The following is a 17,314-nucleotide window of genomic DNA, read 5'->3' on the forward strand; positions in this document are numbered from 1 at the left end:
AAAAAAAAAACAAGGAAAACAGAGTCATATCACGTAAGTGCTTGCTCAGGGAAAATATGACCTTAAGTATGTTGTAAATGGATTTGAAAAGGCTCCTTTGAGTTAGAAGGGCTTTTGTGAAAAACCCTAACATTCATTGCATAGTTGAAGGGTTTAACTGTCTATAACAATGTATGGGAACGCGGCCGAAGCTGGCGCGCTCGCTGATATTAAGTTTGCAAATAGCACATTTTAAGAAGTATTAATGTATTATGTTACTTACTCTTTATCTATTTACATTTGTACAAAGTAAAGCTTTCATCTTACCCTTTGCATATATGAACCATTAGCTCACGAAGCAATGTTTTCATGTTTTTTGTGGTTTTTGTGTGTTTTTTTTTTTCTTTTTTACAGAACTATGTACACGGCCTTCCCTTCTGATTGGAGGGAGCTTCGCAGGACGGGCTGTGTGGACTGCTGTTTGTCCCCTCTCCCCTCAATCACCACCGCGTCGGTGTCTATCATCTTCACTGTTTTGGTTCAAATCAAAAAGGTTTATAGCAGAAACCAAAAGAGTTAGAGACATGAGAACATAGGACTTGGCTAAAAGATCTGAAAAATTTCAACATATCATATACAAAAAAAACATTTCGAAATCTGCACTTGAGTCTATACATTTTGTACAGGGGGAGGAGGCGAGGTGCGCGGCCCCCCCACAACCCCCGGTCCGGCAGGTCAGCTCTCCATGCCCCGGCTCGGGTCTGGGCCGTGGGGGTGGGGGGTGGGGCTTGTGTCTCCTCCCTCGCGTTCGTTCTGCCCTCCTTACCGAGCTTCGATATCCTTCAGGGTGTGGGAAGGGGGCCGCTCCCTCATCTCTGCAGACAGAGGGGTAGTCCTTCTGGGGGAGACCGGGCGGCCCCCCAGCGTGGAGATGAGCGGAGGGGGCGCGCTCAGCGCCGCCGTCGGAGGGGTCTTGTTGAGCAGTCCGCTCTGGTGGCCCGCCGTGGGGCTGATCCTGGGGTAGTGCATGCTGGGTAGCCCCGGGGTGAGGAGGCCGGGGTGCGGCAGGTGTCCGTCCAGGGAGGCGGGGTGCACGGGGTGGAGGCGCGCGTGCTCGTAGTCTTCCCGGAGCATGTGCAAGCGCTCCCGCTCGTCCAGGTGAGCGCCGCGCTCGTGCTCCCGCCGCGGGTCCACGGACAGCGGGTGGTGGTGGTGGTGATGGTGGTGGTTGTAGTCGTGCGGCTCCCGGTCCCTGAAGGAGCGGTCGGCTTCGTAAAGCCGCGGGGTGGAGAGCCGGTGCAGGGGGTCGTTCCTCAGCAGGAAGTCCCTGCCCAGCGGGTCTCTCCGGTGAATGTCAAGTTCTCGGTAGGGATCCCTCAGAGGGTCCCGGATGGGGTCCCAGTGGAAGGAAGGGTACGGGAACCGCTCTCCGCCCGCGATGGGGCTGATGCCCATGAACGGGGTCATCATGCGAGTCCTGTCCAGGCTGCTGATGCTATTCATGGGGTGGATGCCCGTCACCCCGACTGTCATGGGCATCGAGGCCAGGGGCCCCGGGTGCACGCTGGACGAGGAGTTTGGAGGAGGCGGCTCCGAGGACCGGTGGGTCTGCGGGGCCTCGGGAGGCAGGTCGTGGTCCTCCTTGCGCTCCTCCTTCACCTTGACCTCCGAGCTCTTCTTGGGGTTCTCGTAGGCCGGCTCGTTCTTGCGCGGCTCGGCCTCGCGGCTCGAGGTGCTGTTGGGCCTGGCGCCCTCCACCGCGGGGGTCCGCACGTAGGGTGACGGCACCCGGGCCAGCTGCTTGGCCTCTTCGCCCGTGGCCCGCCCCTCGTGGCCGTGGCCGTCCTTCTCCGGCAGGTGGCCCTCCTTCGCCTTGTGCTCGTCGGCAGTCGGGTCCTTTCGGGATTCCGAGTGGTCTCTCTCCCTCTCTTTGGATTTGTCTTTCTCGCGAGCCTCAGTGTTCAAATGACCCCTGATCTGTTCAGCGGAGCTACGGTTATGTCCCAGGGTGCTCACCGGGAGGACAGGTGCTGGTGAAGGGTGGCTGGAGTGTCTTTTCTCAACGCTTTCCCTGCGGAAGGAAAGAAGGAAAGCGAAGGATGAAACGGGCTCGCCAGCCTGGCGAGGGGCTGCCAATGAGATGGTGGTGGGAGAGGAGAGGCTCGGGTCTGGCTCCCGCGGTCCCGGAGGCAGCCGGATGTGCCCTTTGCATGGCAAAACCAGCCACCCTGACCTTGCTCACCTAGATTTTAGGGGAAGCTTTCTGGGGGCGAGGTGCTGGGGCCGAGGGTGAGTGGGAGAGTCTGAAGGGGAAACGATTTTCTCTGCATGTGAGATTCATATGCCTTCATCAAGGCCACAGATGAAGCTCTTTCAGAGGGTGGAAATGGACCAACGTGGCCAGCACTGATGTGGCGACACAGCCTGCCTGTCTCCATTGCTAGGGTCCCTGAGTGGTAAGAAGAATGTTCTAAGAGCCCAAATGCAAAGGCGGCCTTTGTGACAGTGAGCCAAAGGGAAGAAGGGTGCAACAAGCTTCGATCTCCCGGCATCGGGACAAGGGACCGGTGTCAGAGCAAAGGGCACAGGTGCTGAGCGATCTTGGGGGACAGCACGGGAAGGGCCTCTGGGGGGAGACTGCGATGTCAGGGCTTGTGGGTCGCAAATAGCACGTGTACCTTAGGAAGGGCAAGAGAATCAGAATCTGAGGGAAGCCAGGAGGCAGAGCGGGGTCCCCAGGCCTCTGGGGACAAACGGAGAACAATTTTAAGAGCACCTGTGAATGGAAATGTGGAAGAAGAACTGGGAAGACCCGTTTGGGATGAGGGACTTAAGAGTAGGGGGCGGAAGATTCAGAGCAACAGAAGGACAACGGAGGCGGACTTAAAGAGGTGAGACAGGGCCAGGCATGTCGCGGGGGACAGCCCCGAGACAGGACGAGGTCGAGGGGAGGAGCTGAGCCGGCCCGGCAGCTGCAAGGCTCACAGGCGAGGGTGGCCGCAGTGAGAATGAAGGAAGGTTCCCCTGTGAATTTGGTTTCTCTAGCTCGCACGCCAGGCTAAAAAGAGGGGCATCTTTAAAAGGTAAGGACACAAAAGAGTGTATGTTATTACCTTTCCTGACTAATCTCCAGGGCCGTTTTGACTCCATCAAGAAAAACGTGGAGCTGGGTATGCCCGGCTCTCTTTGGCGGTTTACAACTAAAAGCTGCCCTACACGGTCCTCCTGCTGCGTACGAGATGTTTAACATAGTGTCCTTTTCTTTTATAAGAAAGAAATCAGTTAGAAGGATGACTAATGTACTAATCGAACACATTCAGAGTCCGTAAAGTTGAATTCTTTTCCATCACTAGTGAGCACACACGTGCACACAGACATACACCCCACACATAGTGAAGAAAAATGGAAGATTTGGATATTTGAGACTTAAGTAACCCAAAGCAGAGCGTTATTAAGTATTTTCTGCCAAGCATATCTTGTCTTTCCCCTGCTTTTTTTCAGTTCATTCAAAATGAGAGTTGCCTACAGAAAGAAATCAGAAAGGGAGGACATTCTTCAGAGATAATGCTCTGAGACACCTTGCTCTTTAAGGCCATTTCTTTTTCAGGCCTGGGTTGCCAAGTACAGAGATTAAAAAAAAAAAAGTTAGTCAGGTTAATTTCCCACTGGCCAAACAAAACCCACCCCAGACATGCTTACTGGCGCTCCTCTATGTGTAGGTTTGCAAACCTTCATTAGTCATCTGTGAGCCCAGGATTTGAGTTTGAACGAAATTTGAGGAAAAATATGATGAGACAATGCAAACGTGACTTTCTAAAAGCAAACAAAAAAGAGAGAGAGGGAGGGAGGGAGACGGAGAAAAAACCTATGGATGATATAATGGACTGCACGAACTTGAAAGCAAATATGGTATTGATTCATGCTGTGTGTGTTTGGTCCGAAGCTCCAACTCCCTGTCTTTGAGAGCAAGATTTCTCCTGGATACGCTAACGCTCACAGGGCCGTCGGAGGCTCGGAGTGTGCGTCTGTGTGTGAGGTGGGAAGCTCTCGCTGTGCTGTGACTCGTATTCTACGGTCGCGGGGCACTATGGGGGTCGAGGGGGTGCACTCGGGGGCTTCGGGGCCGGCCCTGGGCAGAGCGAGGAGCTGAGGCCACAGGGCCAGCCGGAGCACGAGGCTGGGACAGGGAGGGTGGACGGCCGTCCTCGGCACACAGCGGGCTCCCCCATTGGGACTCGAGAACGGTTTCTTTCCGTACCTTTCTTTGTCATCTTTACTAACAGATGAGTCTCGTTTATCTACATCTCTATCTCTGTCATGAGCTGCAGCGGACGCACTACGCTCCAGCTCGCCTGGCTTCAGCCAGGACGGAGGGGTCGGAAACGACGGAGGCGTTCGGTGCAGCCGGTTCCAGGGTTCGTGAGGGTTGCTAAAGTTCTGCACACTGGGGCCATCCTTGTGGCCGAACATTGAGTTGGGTGCTGAAATGGTGAAGTGGAGAACAAAAAGGTTTAAGAGAAATTATATAATCTGCTGTAATGAAGGTACTTACCAAAAAACTTTTAACAGCACTCAGAGTTAAAATGAATACATATTATGGGGAGCTGGAAAAGGAAAGGAGATTAACAGATTCATTAGAGGAGCGCTCAGCCTACGCTGGAGAGGTAGCTCACAGCTTTTGTTCCTAAACCAAAGGCGAGGGGGTGGGGGTGGGGGGCTTTATAAAGGAAAGGGGCCAGACGGGTGTCCAGAGCGCCCCATCCAACACGTCTGGTGCATGCAGAGACCCCGAGCATGCAGAAGGTTGCGCTCTCGTGGGGTGACTCGGAGGAGCCGTCACGCTGAGCCTCCAGCCACAGCCCCGCTAAGGGACCGCCACAGTTTCCACAGCGTTAGTGGACGGAACAGGTGACCTCAGCCCGGGCAGGGCCTTGACCTAAGCAGACTCGGAAGGTCTCCGCGCCGGACAGAGTCCGGAGGAAGAGCTTAGCGCTGGACTTGAGGCCCCCGGAGCCCGGAGACTACGGTCTACCGATGGCACGAAAGAAAACGAGTGGAGAATTTCAGCGACTAAAAATCAAGCAGGTGCCACAACTCTTTTCTCCCTCTAGGTACTTTAGTAGAAATGACACGGGCCCCCAGATGATGGACTACGGCCTGCTGCCAGCTAGCCTCAGCCTGGTACTGCTTTTCTGCTATTTCGGCCAAGTTTTCTCAGAGCCACTAATGTGAGAGGCAAGGTGAATGCAAAAGCGCTTCTGCCTTCCCGTGGGACTGTAGCTCTAGGCTTGCATAGTAGGGGTAGGACGCGGAGGAAACTGAATTTAAGCAGCTTGTTGGGAGTTCAGTCTGTGACATCACTGCTCCTGAGACCCAGGAATGCACTGCAACTGTGGGCTACCCTTGAGATGCTGCTTTCGACGTGAATGGACCCTCGCCCCTCACTCCATGGCTGAGGCCTGCCTTTGCAGTGATGTTACCCAATTTGTTTCCCAAGAGGAGAGTTTCTTTTTAGCTAGAAAGGTTTTGAGCCATAGACAGATCAGAGGAGACAAAGAGTGCAGGGCGGATTTTAAAAAGTCAGAGGTACTCACTAACTGAAGGATTTCCAAGTCCCCCGAAGGCGTTGCCACCGACCGCCGCAAGGCCAGTGAACGTCGACGGACGGTTAAAAGGCTCTGCAAACACAAGGGGAGGGAGAAAAAGGTTGCAGGACTGGACTGAGTGAGGAGCGAGAGAGCTTCCGGGCAGGGGGGAGCCTCGCCCCCTCTCTACTCAGACCCGATGCACCCCTGCTGCTGCTCCCAGGTCACGCCAAGGATTTTCACTGTGCTCGGATCTGGGCATTGGATTAGCACAATAATTGCGAGAGCTATCTTTCCAGAACCGAGCATCGTGCCCCGTTCCTCTTGCTGGGTGGGGACTGTCACTCAGGCCCACAAGTGACTTAAGACGTCCTCCTGCCCTGCAGGTTCTAATGGAACAAATGACATCTTACAACAAGTCTCTCAGTGACAAAATGCTAAAGGCATGTGTATTTTACACCCTGTCACTGCATACACCATTGGCTGCACCTGCTTGTACGTTCGCAGAGAATATCAAATAAATGAAGACTAAAAATAAAGCATACACCTTTGCTGGGGAGACACAGTCACAGAGAGAGGAGAAGGATTCTAAAGTAGCAGGCAATGTCTCCTCTTAACATCACCTTGCCTTTCTTTCCACCTCCTGGAGGTTCCCCTGGACACGGGGCGAGGGTTCACCATCGTGCCTCACTGGGCAGGAACCGGCCAGTGTAAAGGCGGATTCCCAGGGATAGCAGGGCACACACCCAGTGCGCCACCAGTCCCTTCAGATGGGACGGCCCCTGGGCACTCAGCTACTGCTTAAAGGATGTGGTGGCAGAGGCACTGAAATCCCGAGGATGGACGGCAGGTGCCGACCCGTGCCCTGGGCAGCAAGGGAGGGGTCGAGGATGATGGCCAACTGGCCCAGAAGCACGGCGGAAGACATGGGTTTTCCAGGACACGTGTGTCATTTTCCATCACAGGGGGCAACTCACCCAGGTGAGCGGCAGGGTTAAGGAAGTTGCTGTGATGAGGCGGTGGCCCAAAAGGGGTCCCGGTTGGGTGTGCAGCACCTAGAAAGTCAGACGTGGCGGAATCAGACTTCACAGAAAGCCAATTCCTACCAGGTGGTCAGCTCCTTGCTGCCTCAGGGCCCCAGGAAAACAGGGGAGGAAAAACATTAATGGAAGGACAGCAGGGCCACATACTGGGAGATGACAGGTTTTTGTTAGGGACCAGAAAATAAGCCGTGCCCTTTTTCCAGGTGGGGCTGGCCACCCCCAAAACGCAGTGTTACTTTTTAAAGATGTGGACAGGCAGCCTGAGAAGCATGGAGAAATAGGGCAAGGGTGGGGGTGAGGGGGTGATTCCGTAACCAAGGAAGTCTGAAGAAACGCCAAGTCGCCAAGTGCTAAGCAAGGTTCTTTACTGAAGGACTCCTTGGAGCCGTTAGCGCGTTCCTGGGCCCGTTCTCTGAAAGGGGAACTTTTGGCCCTGGGACGCTTTCTTCCCAGAGCATGCTGGGGGGCCAGTCTTTCACTCTGAGGAACACTGACCCTGAAACTACATTTTAGGGCTCAGGAGTGCCTGTTGCACAGCGGCGTGTCTGGGCCGTGGGGCCTTGCCCCGCAGAGCCCCTTTCCGGAGGACCGCGTTAGCTGTCACATGTCTAGGAGGACGCCTGGCCCCAGGGAACCCTGTGATCGTGCGGGGCCTTCAAGTAGCTCTCCGGGTTCGGTGCCAGGAAAAGTTCCTCTAGTCCATGCCTGGGGACAGCGACACCAATAATCGGCTCACGGGCTCTATCTGCCCGCCAGGGACCTTAGTGCCCGTCAGCCGTCTCCTTTCCTTTGGGTTCCCCATCAACATGTCCTCCCTCCAGGCGCCGCAGCGTCCTTCCCTGGAGGGAGCTGGGGAAGGCAGGAGGGAGAGGAGAGACCCAGGGTGTGTGCAAGGGAAGGGGGGAGGCTGACGTTGCTACAAGCTGAGGGCATCCGCCACGCTCTGGGGCGGCAAGCTCGGCTCCAGAGGAGACGCCGGCCAGGCTCACCCGAGGGAGCGCCCTCACTCGTTTCTGGCCTCAGTGCCCAGCAGCAAGCTGGACGTGGCTGCATTTAACACGTGTGTGGGGACCACACACACTGCGTGCAAGCTTCTCCAAGTCACCACGCTGGGGCAAAATCCAGGGCTGCTTATACGGAGAAAGGTGGCCTCCCAAAGCGGACGTGTGCACAGCGCTCAAGGAACAGACTGATAACTACCCTACAATCTCTTGCATTTTGTCTAAATTCCTCAAAACGACCATAAATTCCCTCAGGAAAACAGATCGAATGGAGGAGTGCCGTCCCTCCCGACACCCTGTGAACTCAGGGTATGTTCTGGGTCACCGCTCCCTGGACTACAAGGTCTGCATGAGGCCTCAGGTGTGCAGGAGGCCACGGAGGAGGGGGACATCTGTCACAGTCATGGCCTCTCAGAACTGGAAGGTGCCTGAGGAGTCATCCGTGCAGCCCTAGCTGGGGTCTTATCCCCTCCCAGGCCATGCGGAAAGGATACTCCATCTCCACCAAGCGAACACGGCCCGGAATATTCAGTAGGTGTTAACGGTGTTGCCAAGCCAAATAAAAAATGTGGCCACACACTGCCTATACAAGCTAATTAATGCTTCGATGAAGATGGGGAGCTTTGCTCAGCCCAGGGCCCCCAGGGGTGCCTTGCAGTTCCAGAATTATTGAAGCAAAAGAAGCCAATTCATCCACTTGGCTCAAACGGAAGCCAGGGAGAAATCTCTCTATTTCTCTCCCAAAATTGCTCTTAATGTAGCTCTGTCTCAGAGCCTAGGTGCCATGGTAACAAAGCGTTCAAATATGTCCCCAGACAGAACTCACAGAGAAAAACCTGAGACCTTAGCAAATTCCATCTATCCTCAAGGGTGACTCACTTGCTTTGGCGACAAGGCCCGTTACGATGATGATTTCTTGCAGTGGGGGAGTCTCTCTCTTTCTGAATGGAAGAGCCTGAGGTCACCCCAAAATGGGTCTTGGATACAAGCCTGGAGAGGCAACGGGCACGAGGGATGGGAAGCTTGTTCCCTCGGGACCATGGACAGGGAGCCCCGTGAATATTTATGGGCAGAAGAACGCATCCTACTCAGCACAGTGGGCACGAAGTTATGAAGTTCGTCACCAGCGTGAGCTCAGTGTCGCCATTTACAAGCATTCATGAGGGGCGCTCTGTGCCAGGCTCTGTGCAGCAGAGCGGCGTTCCGGGGCCTGATGACAAGGCTCCTGTGACCCCGAGAGGGCTGTCCTCATTCCCTGATGCGTCACACGGCTGCTGCCTTCTGTCTGTGTCCCGGGGGGCGGAATCGGCTGGCTGCCTGACACAGTGACCCCCAGTTCCCTCTGTCCCCGCTCTGGCACACCTACGATGCATTTGGAGGCTAATGAACAGATCGCTCGGGTGTTCCTACCCTGGCCTGCAAGTTTTCTGCGTTGGTGCCACCAACTGGGCAATAGCATTACCAGCCCCCAGCGGGGCCACTCTCCCCGTCACAGACCCTGCCCCCCCCGCAACTCTCCTAGTCGCCTTTACCCTCAGACCCTCGAGAAACGGCACGACGGAGTACCGTGGTGCCAAGTCACTGAGCGCTCTGTGGGCAGTGACAGCAAGACAGCCACCACCCTCGAGGTTTCCTGGCACCGCTTCCTTTCAATTTGCCCTTGAAGCTTTCTGGTCTTTTGGCTTTTCTTTTTCTTTTTTCTTATTTATTTATTTTTAAAAATTTATTTATTTATTTATTTATCTTTTATAGTTTATCGTCAGGTTGATTTCCTTTCTGGTCTTTTTCAATAGCGTTGGACATGCTTGTGCATTATATTGGTTTAATACAGAAGCAAACAATGAGTGGAAGCAATAGGGGCCTCTGAGGAGAAGGATGATCTTTTTTCTTTTCGTAACCAAAGAGGGCGTCTCAACGAAGCAGGGTCCCCCTCCCTGGACGCGCCGGGATGCTGCCTCGCGAGCCGGCCTACGATGCAGTGTCTCAGGGGAAGGTTTGAGCGGCAGCCCGGAGCACAAACAGACCCGAGAGGGCTCCCTGCCAACAACACCCTCCGCTCTGTCCTCCAGCTCCGGACTCACCAGCGGCGGAGAACAAAGTTGAAGGCCGGGCCAGGTCGTGGGGGTGGTGGATGGCTCCAAAGAGGCTGGGGCCTGGGGGGCGGCTCAGGAACTCGGGTTTCAATCCGAAGTCCAGCTTATGTGGGTCTGACTGCATCTGTTTCTAGGGGAGAAAAGGGGAAAAAGAGAAGATGAAAGCCCAAGAGGGACGGCGGGGAAGACAGATCTCCGTGAAGGGGCAGAGACCAAGAGACTGAATGATGCTCTGGGGCTGGGGGCCACAGTCAGGTTCAAGTTTACAAGTCAGGTTCAAGGCTGTGAGAGGGACAGCCTGCAGACCACTTCCCCCTCGAATGCCAACCTGTGAGAGGCCAGTGCTCAGTCTGTGAGGTCATACGGCTCGAGACAGAAAACCGCATCCTATGTATTCAAATCGCCACCACACCAAAACAGTTTATTATTCGCTGTAAAGGCCCGTTTTAGCAAGTTTTTAAATGATAGTATTTTAAAGCTCATTTTATTAGGAGCTCTGCATGAATAATCTGTGCAAATTAATTGCTAACGACTCTTTGCTGTACTCTAATAGACCACAGTACATTAGTAACTGGAAGTTATGAAAAAATATTTGCATGCCTACAAGCTAATTTTCAAATGATCATTGTTACATATTAAAATAAAAACAAACAGAAACAAAGCAGGGATATTCAATTACCGAACAGGGGTCTTTTTCTTGCCTATGCCCTGTGACTACCTGAGGAAGAGATCAGCTCATGAACCATCGAGAACGCCTTTTTTTTTTTTTTTTTTTTAAGAGACAGCAGAGAGGGAGGGAGAGAGAATCCTATGCAGGCTCCATGCTGTCAGCACAGAGCTGGATACAAGGCTCGCTCGAACTCACGAACTGTGAGATCATGACCTGAGCTGACATCAAGAGTCAGATGCTGAACCGGCTGAGCCACCCAGGAGTCCCGAGAACTTCTCTTGTTGAGGAGCATTTGCCATCGGCTGCCATCGCTCTGTTTCCATCCACGTACACATATCCCCCACCAAGCTACTCTCCAGTCATCTTCCCGGAAGGCTGCAGAAATTGGCTCATCACTGCCTCCCTTCCTCACCATGGTGTCATTCTTGAGGCTAGTACCCCTTTCAAATAAGGGGTTTCTTTTAAAAACCTTTTTTGTTTATTTTTGAGAGAGACAGAGTGCAAGCAGGGGGAGGGGCAGAGAGAGAGAGAGGGAGAGAGACAGAGAATCTGAAGCAGGTTCCAGGCTCTGAGCTGTCAGCGCAGAGCCCAAGGTGGGGCTCAAACTCATGAACCGCAAGATCATGAACTGAACCAAAGCCTGATGGTTAACTGACTGAGTCGCCCAGGGGTCCCCCAAATATGGGGGTTTCAGAGTTGCCCCACCTTCTTAATCCTTAGGACCATCTCTCTGAATCTCACGCCTCCCCAGACAAGCATCGACCCTCTACCCGGGCTAGGGGCTGGGGTCTCCGTGCTTTCCTTCCCCTGCCGGCACCTCTCCGCCTACCAGGTTCCCCTCCTTCACGGCCCTTCACCTCTTTCTGATCTACTCTTCTAATCTCTTTCACTCATCTGAGGCTCACAGTCCGTCTGGGCCTGTGCCACCTTGAACGCCCTTACATCTGCCCTGACCACGTTGCTGTCCCACTGTACAGACATCAACAGGAGGCCTCTGAGCTAGTTTGTGGGAGAATCAGAGACAAGAGAAGTCTGGCATTCCCTCACCACTCATCCGCTATGCCCACTCGAGACGAAATGTCCTGAGGACTTCAAGCTGGAAGCGATGTGCTTGGAAGTGGACAGCATGTTCATCGTTCCTCATGTGTACGGGGGATGTTGGCTGGGGAACGCCAAGCAGCTAACCAGCAGGGCAGTGGGTGCCCTGAGCCCGGAGCACTGAGTGATCTGCAGGCGGTAGGCTCTCCCAAGAAGTATTTGGTGAGTGATGCACAGAATGAGGAAATGCACATCACAGAGAAGGGACAATGTCACTCCTGCTCAGATCTAGCCAGACCCCAAACCCACGCTTCTGATTCACAATAAATCTATAAAAATCTTCCTTTTACTTTGGTTGCCAAATTATTTAGTGCTAATACTGCACGGAACACAACACGATACCATTAACCACAGCTTAGGTCCACGAAGCAAAGTGGAGCCAGGGGATTGCGAAGGGCTGGCTGGGAAGGGGAGGATGTGCGGCTGTCTTCGAACGCAAGACGGCTTCCTAATTGAATTGAGATAATGAAGGTTTCAGTCTCCAGGGACACCTCGGTGGAGAGGAAGTTGCTAAAGTGGCACATACAACATCCTTCATCGCCTGTAACTGAAGGAGCTGTGAGTAGGCTGGGTCTCACCTGCTGTTCCGCCAACCACATCGTCCGGAGCAGAAAGGGAACTGAACTGTCAACTTAGTCAGCCTTCCAAGCACGCAGATTTGCTAAACCACAAGGTTTCTTTTTTTTTTTTAATTAAAAAATTGTTTTTAGTTTTTCTTATTTTTGAGAGAGACAGTGTGAGCAGGGGAAGGTCAGAGAGAGAGAGGGAGACACAGGATCTGAACACAGGCTCCAGGCTCTGAGCTAGTTTTCAGCACAGAGCCTGATGTGGCTTGAACCCACGAACCGCGAGATCATGACTTGAGCCGAAGTCGGATGCTCAACCAACGGAGCCACCCAGGCGCCCCTAAACCACAAGGTTTCTACTGAAACCTTGCCTCACAAGAAAGTAAAAGTGAGCAACCCTCATTGATGGGATGTGAGGAGAAAGAGCAGGTGCTTGGCACCAAAGCAAAAGATCTTAGCGGCCTCGTTTCCTGAGGTTGGCTTTTTAATTTTTAGCTAGGTTGGTTGTTGTTTTCTTTTAATCATTTAATCATTAAAAAACAAAACAGGGGCGCCTGGGTGGCTCCGTCAGTTAAGCGTCTGACTTCAGCTCAGGTCATGATCTCATGGTTCGTGGGTTTGAGCCCCGTGTCGGGCTCTGTGCTGACAGCTCGGAGCCTGGAGCCTGCTTCAGATTCTGTGTCTCCTTCTCTCTCTGCCCCTCTCCTACTTGTGCTCTCCCTCAAAATAAATAAAGGTTTAAATAAAATGAAACAAAATATTTCTGTGACAACCAGCTCTCCCTCCTTTATTTATCAACTTTATTATTTTTTTTTAGTTTATTTATTTATTGGGGGCGGGCAGAGAGAGAAGGAGAGGGAGAGACTCCCAAGCAGGTTGTGTACGGATGCAGGACCCAAACTCAAGAAGAGCGAGAGAGATCATGACCTGACCTGAAATCAAGCATTGGTCACTTAACCCACCCAGGTGCTCCTATAAATGTCTTATCCTTCTGGAAGCTCCCAAATGCTGTTAGCACTAAATGCTTGTTCGTGACAAAATGGATGAACCAAGGCTTATTGGAATTACTTGATCAGTCTGGACTTGTCAGTTACTTCTCAGTTACACCTGTGTCAACAGTGATGCCTTATTTGGTCACCTGCAGAAGGGTCCTGACCTATTCCCAATTGTGTCATAAATGGTTGAAAAAATGTGTCATGCAGTATTCATCTGTGTGACAAAAATGCAGCCCAAAGAAGCAAAATAATCTGCAGATGGGTAGGGTGACAGGTCAGAGGCGGCTCTGAGAGGTCCTGGCTCTTCTCTAACCCATGTCACTGGTCATCAAGATGACTAACCAGAGTGTTCAAAGGTCCCTGAGAACCAAACACGACATCCGGAAGAGAAATTCTTTAAAAAATTTTTATTTTGTTTAATGTTTATTTATTTTTCAGAGGGAGAGAGAGAGACAGAGTGCAAGCAGGGGAGGGGCAGAGAGAGAGAGGGAGACACAGCACCCCAAACAGGATTCAGGCTGTGAGCTGTCAGCACAGAGCCTGATGAGGGGCTCGTGCCCATGAATAGTGAGATCATGACCCGAGCTGAAGTCGGATGCTTAACCAACTGAGCCACTCTGGTGGCCCAAGAAATTCTAACAATGCAGGCTGCTGATGGAAACTTGGTAGCAACACCTAGGGCCTAAACGGCTCTATCAGCTTCTCCAAATCATAACATGAAAACAAGGCACCAATTCTTATAGAAATGAAAACTTCAATGTTTGGCTCCTCTCAGATACTCTGTCTTTTCTATATAAACAACATGGTTGCTATAATTAGATTACCAAAGTCTTTTTTTTTTTTTTTTAAGCTCTTTGGATCAACATGATGACAAATCCTCTAAAAGGAAAAAAAACCCCATCAGGGAGTTACTGGTTTATTCCTGTTTTATCATTTTATTGGTGGTTTCCCTCATTAATAGAAAGATTTCCTAATGGCATCTCCAAGAGAGACTTGATCCTTCCTGCCAGTGGGTCTTTAGAAGCTGATTAATTGCCTCCCTCGCCCCCCCCATCCAGAGATCACACCCCCTGACCCCAACCACGCCAGACCAGGAAGGCGAGACTGACCTTGACCTTCTGTTGGTGGTGGTAGATCTGCCAGGCGATGTGAACATGCATAGCACACCACTTCCCCGGTTTCTGGAACAAGAAAGAACAATGTGCTCAGAAGGAAGACCTTTCGGAGAAAACCATCTCCAACTTCGGAGCTTTTCTGCAGCTTTTGGCTGCGGAGGCTCTTTTTCACGGCCCGGGAATGCTCGCTCAGTCCCCCATCCCAGTGCCTTCTCTTCACAGCCGCCCAGGGCCCAGGCCTCAGGGAACCCTGGCCAGCCCCGCCCCAGGCCAAGCCGGAGGTCACTGCTCAGAAAGCCACACTCGAAAGGGACCTCCCTGGTTACTGGGCACAAGATGGCAAACCCCTGAGCCCCACTCTGTGTCTCTCCTCTCTTTTCTGGTGCCAGCTGGCAGACCGGGGGAGGGGGAAGCTGTACCTAACAAATGCGGCCATGCTACCATGCAAATCGGCTCTTCAGAGGAGCTAATTAGGGAGTGTCTGAGAATCGGTTCAAAACAAGAGAGGGTACAGAAGACCTGCATAGCCTCCCCCAGTGCGGTTCTGTGTTGACCCCCAGAGCGGAACAAAGAGATTCACATTTTGTCTGAAGCCCTATTCCCACAAGCGCTTCGCTAAGAGTCAACTACCCATTGGGGTTAGTGGGCGCCATTCGTTCCCAAGCGAAAATAGAGGAAACAAAGAGAGCTCGTTTCCTCCCTAGGCTCTAGGCCTCTGCTGCTGTCACGTCTGGGAGTGCGTCAAAGCCATGCTCTCAGATTAGTTCCTGTCTTCCTTTCCACGCAGAGGAGTAACGGAGTGAGCTGTCTTCCCCCTGGAGGCCGGGGACCACCTCTGGCCAATCCCTTCGAACTCTTGCTGTGTAACCTACTCATACACTGCACACACGCGCTCAGTAACTACGGGACAGATGAGAGGGAACGCTGCCCCATTCCTACGTCGGCAAAGGGCAGACGCTTCTGGTTTCTCTATGAAGGAGCCGTTTCTGAAACACGTACTTAAATCCAAGTCTGGGGTCAGTTCTCTTGTAATGAAATCACAGGTCAGCTGAAATTACCTACATGATGACACAGTCGTTCGTTTCTCTTTGGAAAAACTGAATTATTTGATTAGAGGCGCCAGAAATGGGTTAAGTATAGCCGGAAATCTACCCATCTGTCTTCTATCCGTCCATCCATCATTCATACCACCTCCCCTCCCCAACCCAGTGAGTCAGCATTTATTTATTTAGAGGCCATCTCTTGGCCACTCTCCAGACCACTCAAGACGTTAACAAACTAATGCTTATAGTATCCCTCTTCTGCACCAAAGAAATAGGTAGAATGGCTCTGAAGGTCAACATCATGTACCAGAGAATGAGGCAGCCACCAGCCAAGATAAACAGACCCATATCTATCTATCTATCTATCTATCTATCTATCTATCTATCTATCTGTCTATCTATCTATCTATCTGTCTATCTATCTATCTATATCTTCTAGGTGCAGGAGAGACAGTAGAGCTCAGTGAAATCCCAATTTCTGTCTTGTAGCTGAAGTCCTACCCCTTATGTTCCCACTAGTCATGACTGCAGCAGCCCTACCAACAAGAGGCTCAGTTGAATGTTCTGTTTGCTTTCCTTCCCTCAACGGCCTGGCTTCCTCCAACACTCAGAGCAACACGCTGTCGGCCATTTTCAGTCACACTACCTGAAAAGCCCAGTCACTCTCCTCCCAACATTTTATTCCAACATTTCTATGGCTTGTTTCCTTGTAATGGATTTTGTATTTTTAACCCGCAGGGAGTCAAACAGAGGTTGCAAAACAGTTCTAGAAGAAGCTCTCTTACCCTTAACATAGGTCTGAAAGGATCTGTCAACTGTGAAGAGAAAATGACAACTTGGTTACATGCCTGTCACTCAAACAATTGCTCTAATTAACAAATTTGTAGTGCTTCATTAGGAGGGGAAATTAAAATGTTAGAATTTTACTTTTAAATGAAGCCCTTTTAGAGAATAATTAACCCATTTTCACACTATCAAAAGTGCCAAGTGTCCCCTCCCCCACTTCACAAGCCTGGCTACATCCAGGCTGACAAGCCCCCCACCCCTCCCGCTCCCCGGACCAAGTTTAATCAATAGCAATTTGCCCTACGGCAACATGATTTGCTCACATTACGCTTCTGAACAGCCCTTCCAATGACACCGCCAGGGAGCCTGGGGCGGGGGGCGCGGAGAGCTGTCCTCCCCGGACATACGGTGGCCCTCACACACTTCATGGGAACCAACACACTCCACGTGACGACCGCACATTACTTAGAGGTATTACACGCTTTTAAACAAAAGTTCACTAAACATCATAAAAATACTTAGCTAGTTCATTATACACTTCAACTAAAGTGGGTCGTCAGTTTCTGACTGCCCTCACCCAGGGAAAAAGATGATCTTGTAAAAAGTAACGGTTTGTCCACATTTACCACAAAGACATGTGTAAGTAACAACCCACGAGGCAAGACTGCATCTTTTGTAGAACTTCCCATCGTTTTTTGAGAGTTGGCCGAGGTGCGTATTATGAACCAGTGACATAACCAAAGCAGGAAGGATATCTGACTCAGATCACAGCAGGATTCTGCCTTAAAAGTAGGGGCCAGGAGTGCTGGGGGGTAAAGTGTCCTGTGACTCCGGGAAGAAGAGGGCTTAGCGCTTTTCCATTCAACGCATTTTAGAGTTACTTCTTCGGTGAGGAGATTTAAGGAGACGCAGCCAGAGAAGACCGGGCGAACAGAAACTACACAAACTGATGGTGTCCACTTCCTGGCCCTGGACCACAAGCCATTTGTGTTGTCCCCTCCCGGTGAGTCGCTCCCTCTGTGTCATCAACCACAGTGGAGCAGGGGAGATTTTGTTCTCTAAGAATGACCAGCATTTTCTTCCACAAACTAGAAGGAACAGCTCAAACAGCAGCTGGCTCAGAGGGGCAGAGGAAGGCGCTGGCTCAGATGGGCTGGCCGGCCAGGCCCGCGGAAACAGACACGCCCTGATGTTACCTTCGGCCGAGACTGACTTTCTTCTACGTACCCTCGGGTCCTTCTGGAGTAGAGTGTGTGGGACTGTCCCCGGTCGAGCGGCAACATCGATAGGGTTGGAGGTCTACAAATGAATTAGACCATAGCTTAGGAGGCATAGAACAC

General features: G+C 51.9%; 1 protein-coding gene across 1 annotated transcript in view; it reads right to left on the reverse strand.

The window, feature by feature from the left end:
- Positions 1-371: 371 nt before the first annotated feature.
- Positions 372-17,314, reverse strand: part of AUTS2 (activator of transcription and developmental regulator AUTS2) — a 1,101,201-nt gene continuing 1,084,258 nt past the window's right edge. Inside the window, exons 13-20 of the mRNA XM_029946052.1 lie at positions 17,202-17,273; positions 15,974-16,003; positions 14,140-14,211; positions 9,690-9,831; positions 6,542-6,619; positions 5,574-5,657; positions 4,238-4,460; positions 372-2,050 (exon numbers count right to left, since the gene is read on the reverse strand). Of these exons, the coding sequence (XP_029801912.1) occupies positions 802-2,050; positions 4,238-4,460; positions 5,574-5,657; positions 6,542-6,619; positions 9,690-9,831; positions 14,140-14,211; positions 15,974-16,003; positions 17,202-17,273 (1,950 nt within the window). The 3' untranslated portion in view covers positions 372-801. The remainder of the gene's footprint in view (positions 2,051-4,237; positions 4,461-5,573; positions 5,658-6,541; positions 6,620-9,689; positions 9,832-14,139; positions 14,212-15,973; positions 16,004-17,201; positions 17,274-17,314) is intronic.

Source organism: Suricata suricatta, chromosome 8, assembly GCF_006229205.1.
Source record: "Suricata suricatta isolate VVHF042 chromosome 8, meerkat_22Aug2017_6uvM2_HiC, whole genome shotgun sequence".
Taxonomy (NCBI): domain Eukaryota; kingdom Metazoa; phylum Chordata; class Mammalia; order Carnivora; family Herpestidae; genus Suricata; species Suricata suricatta.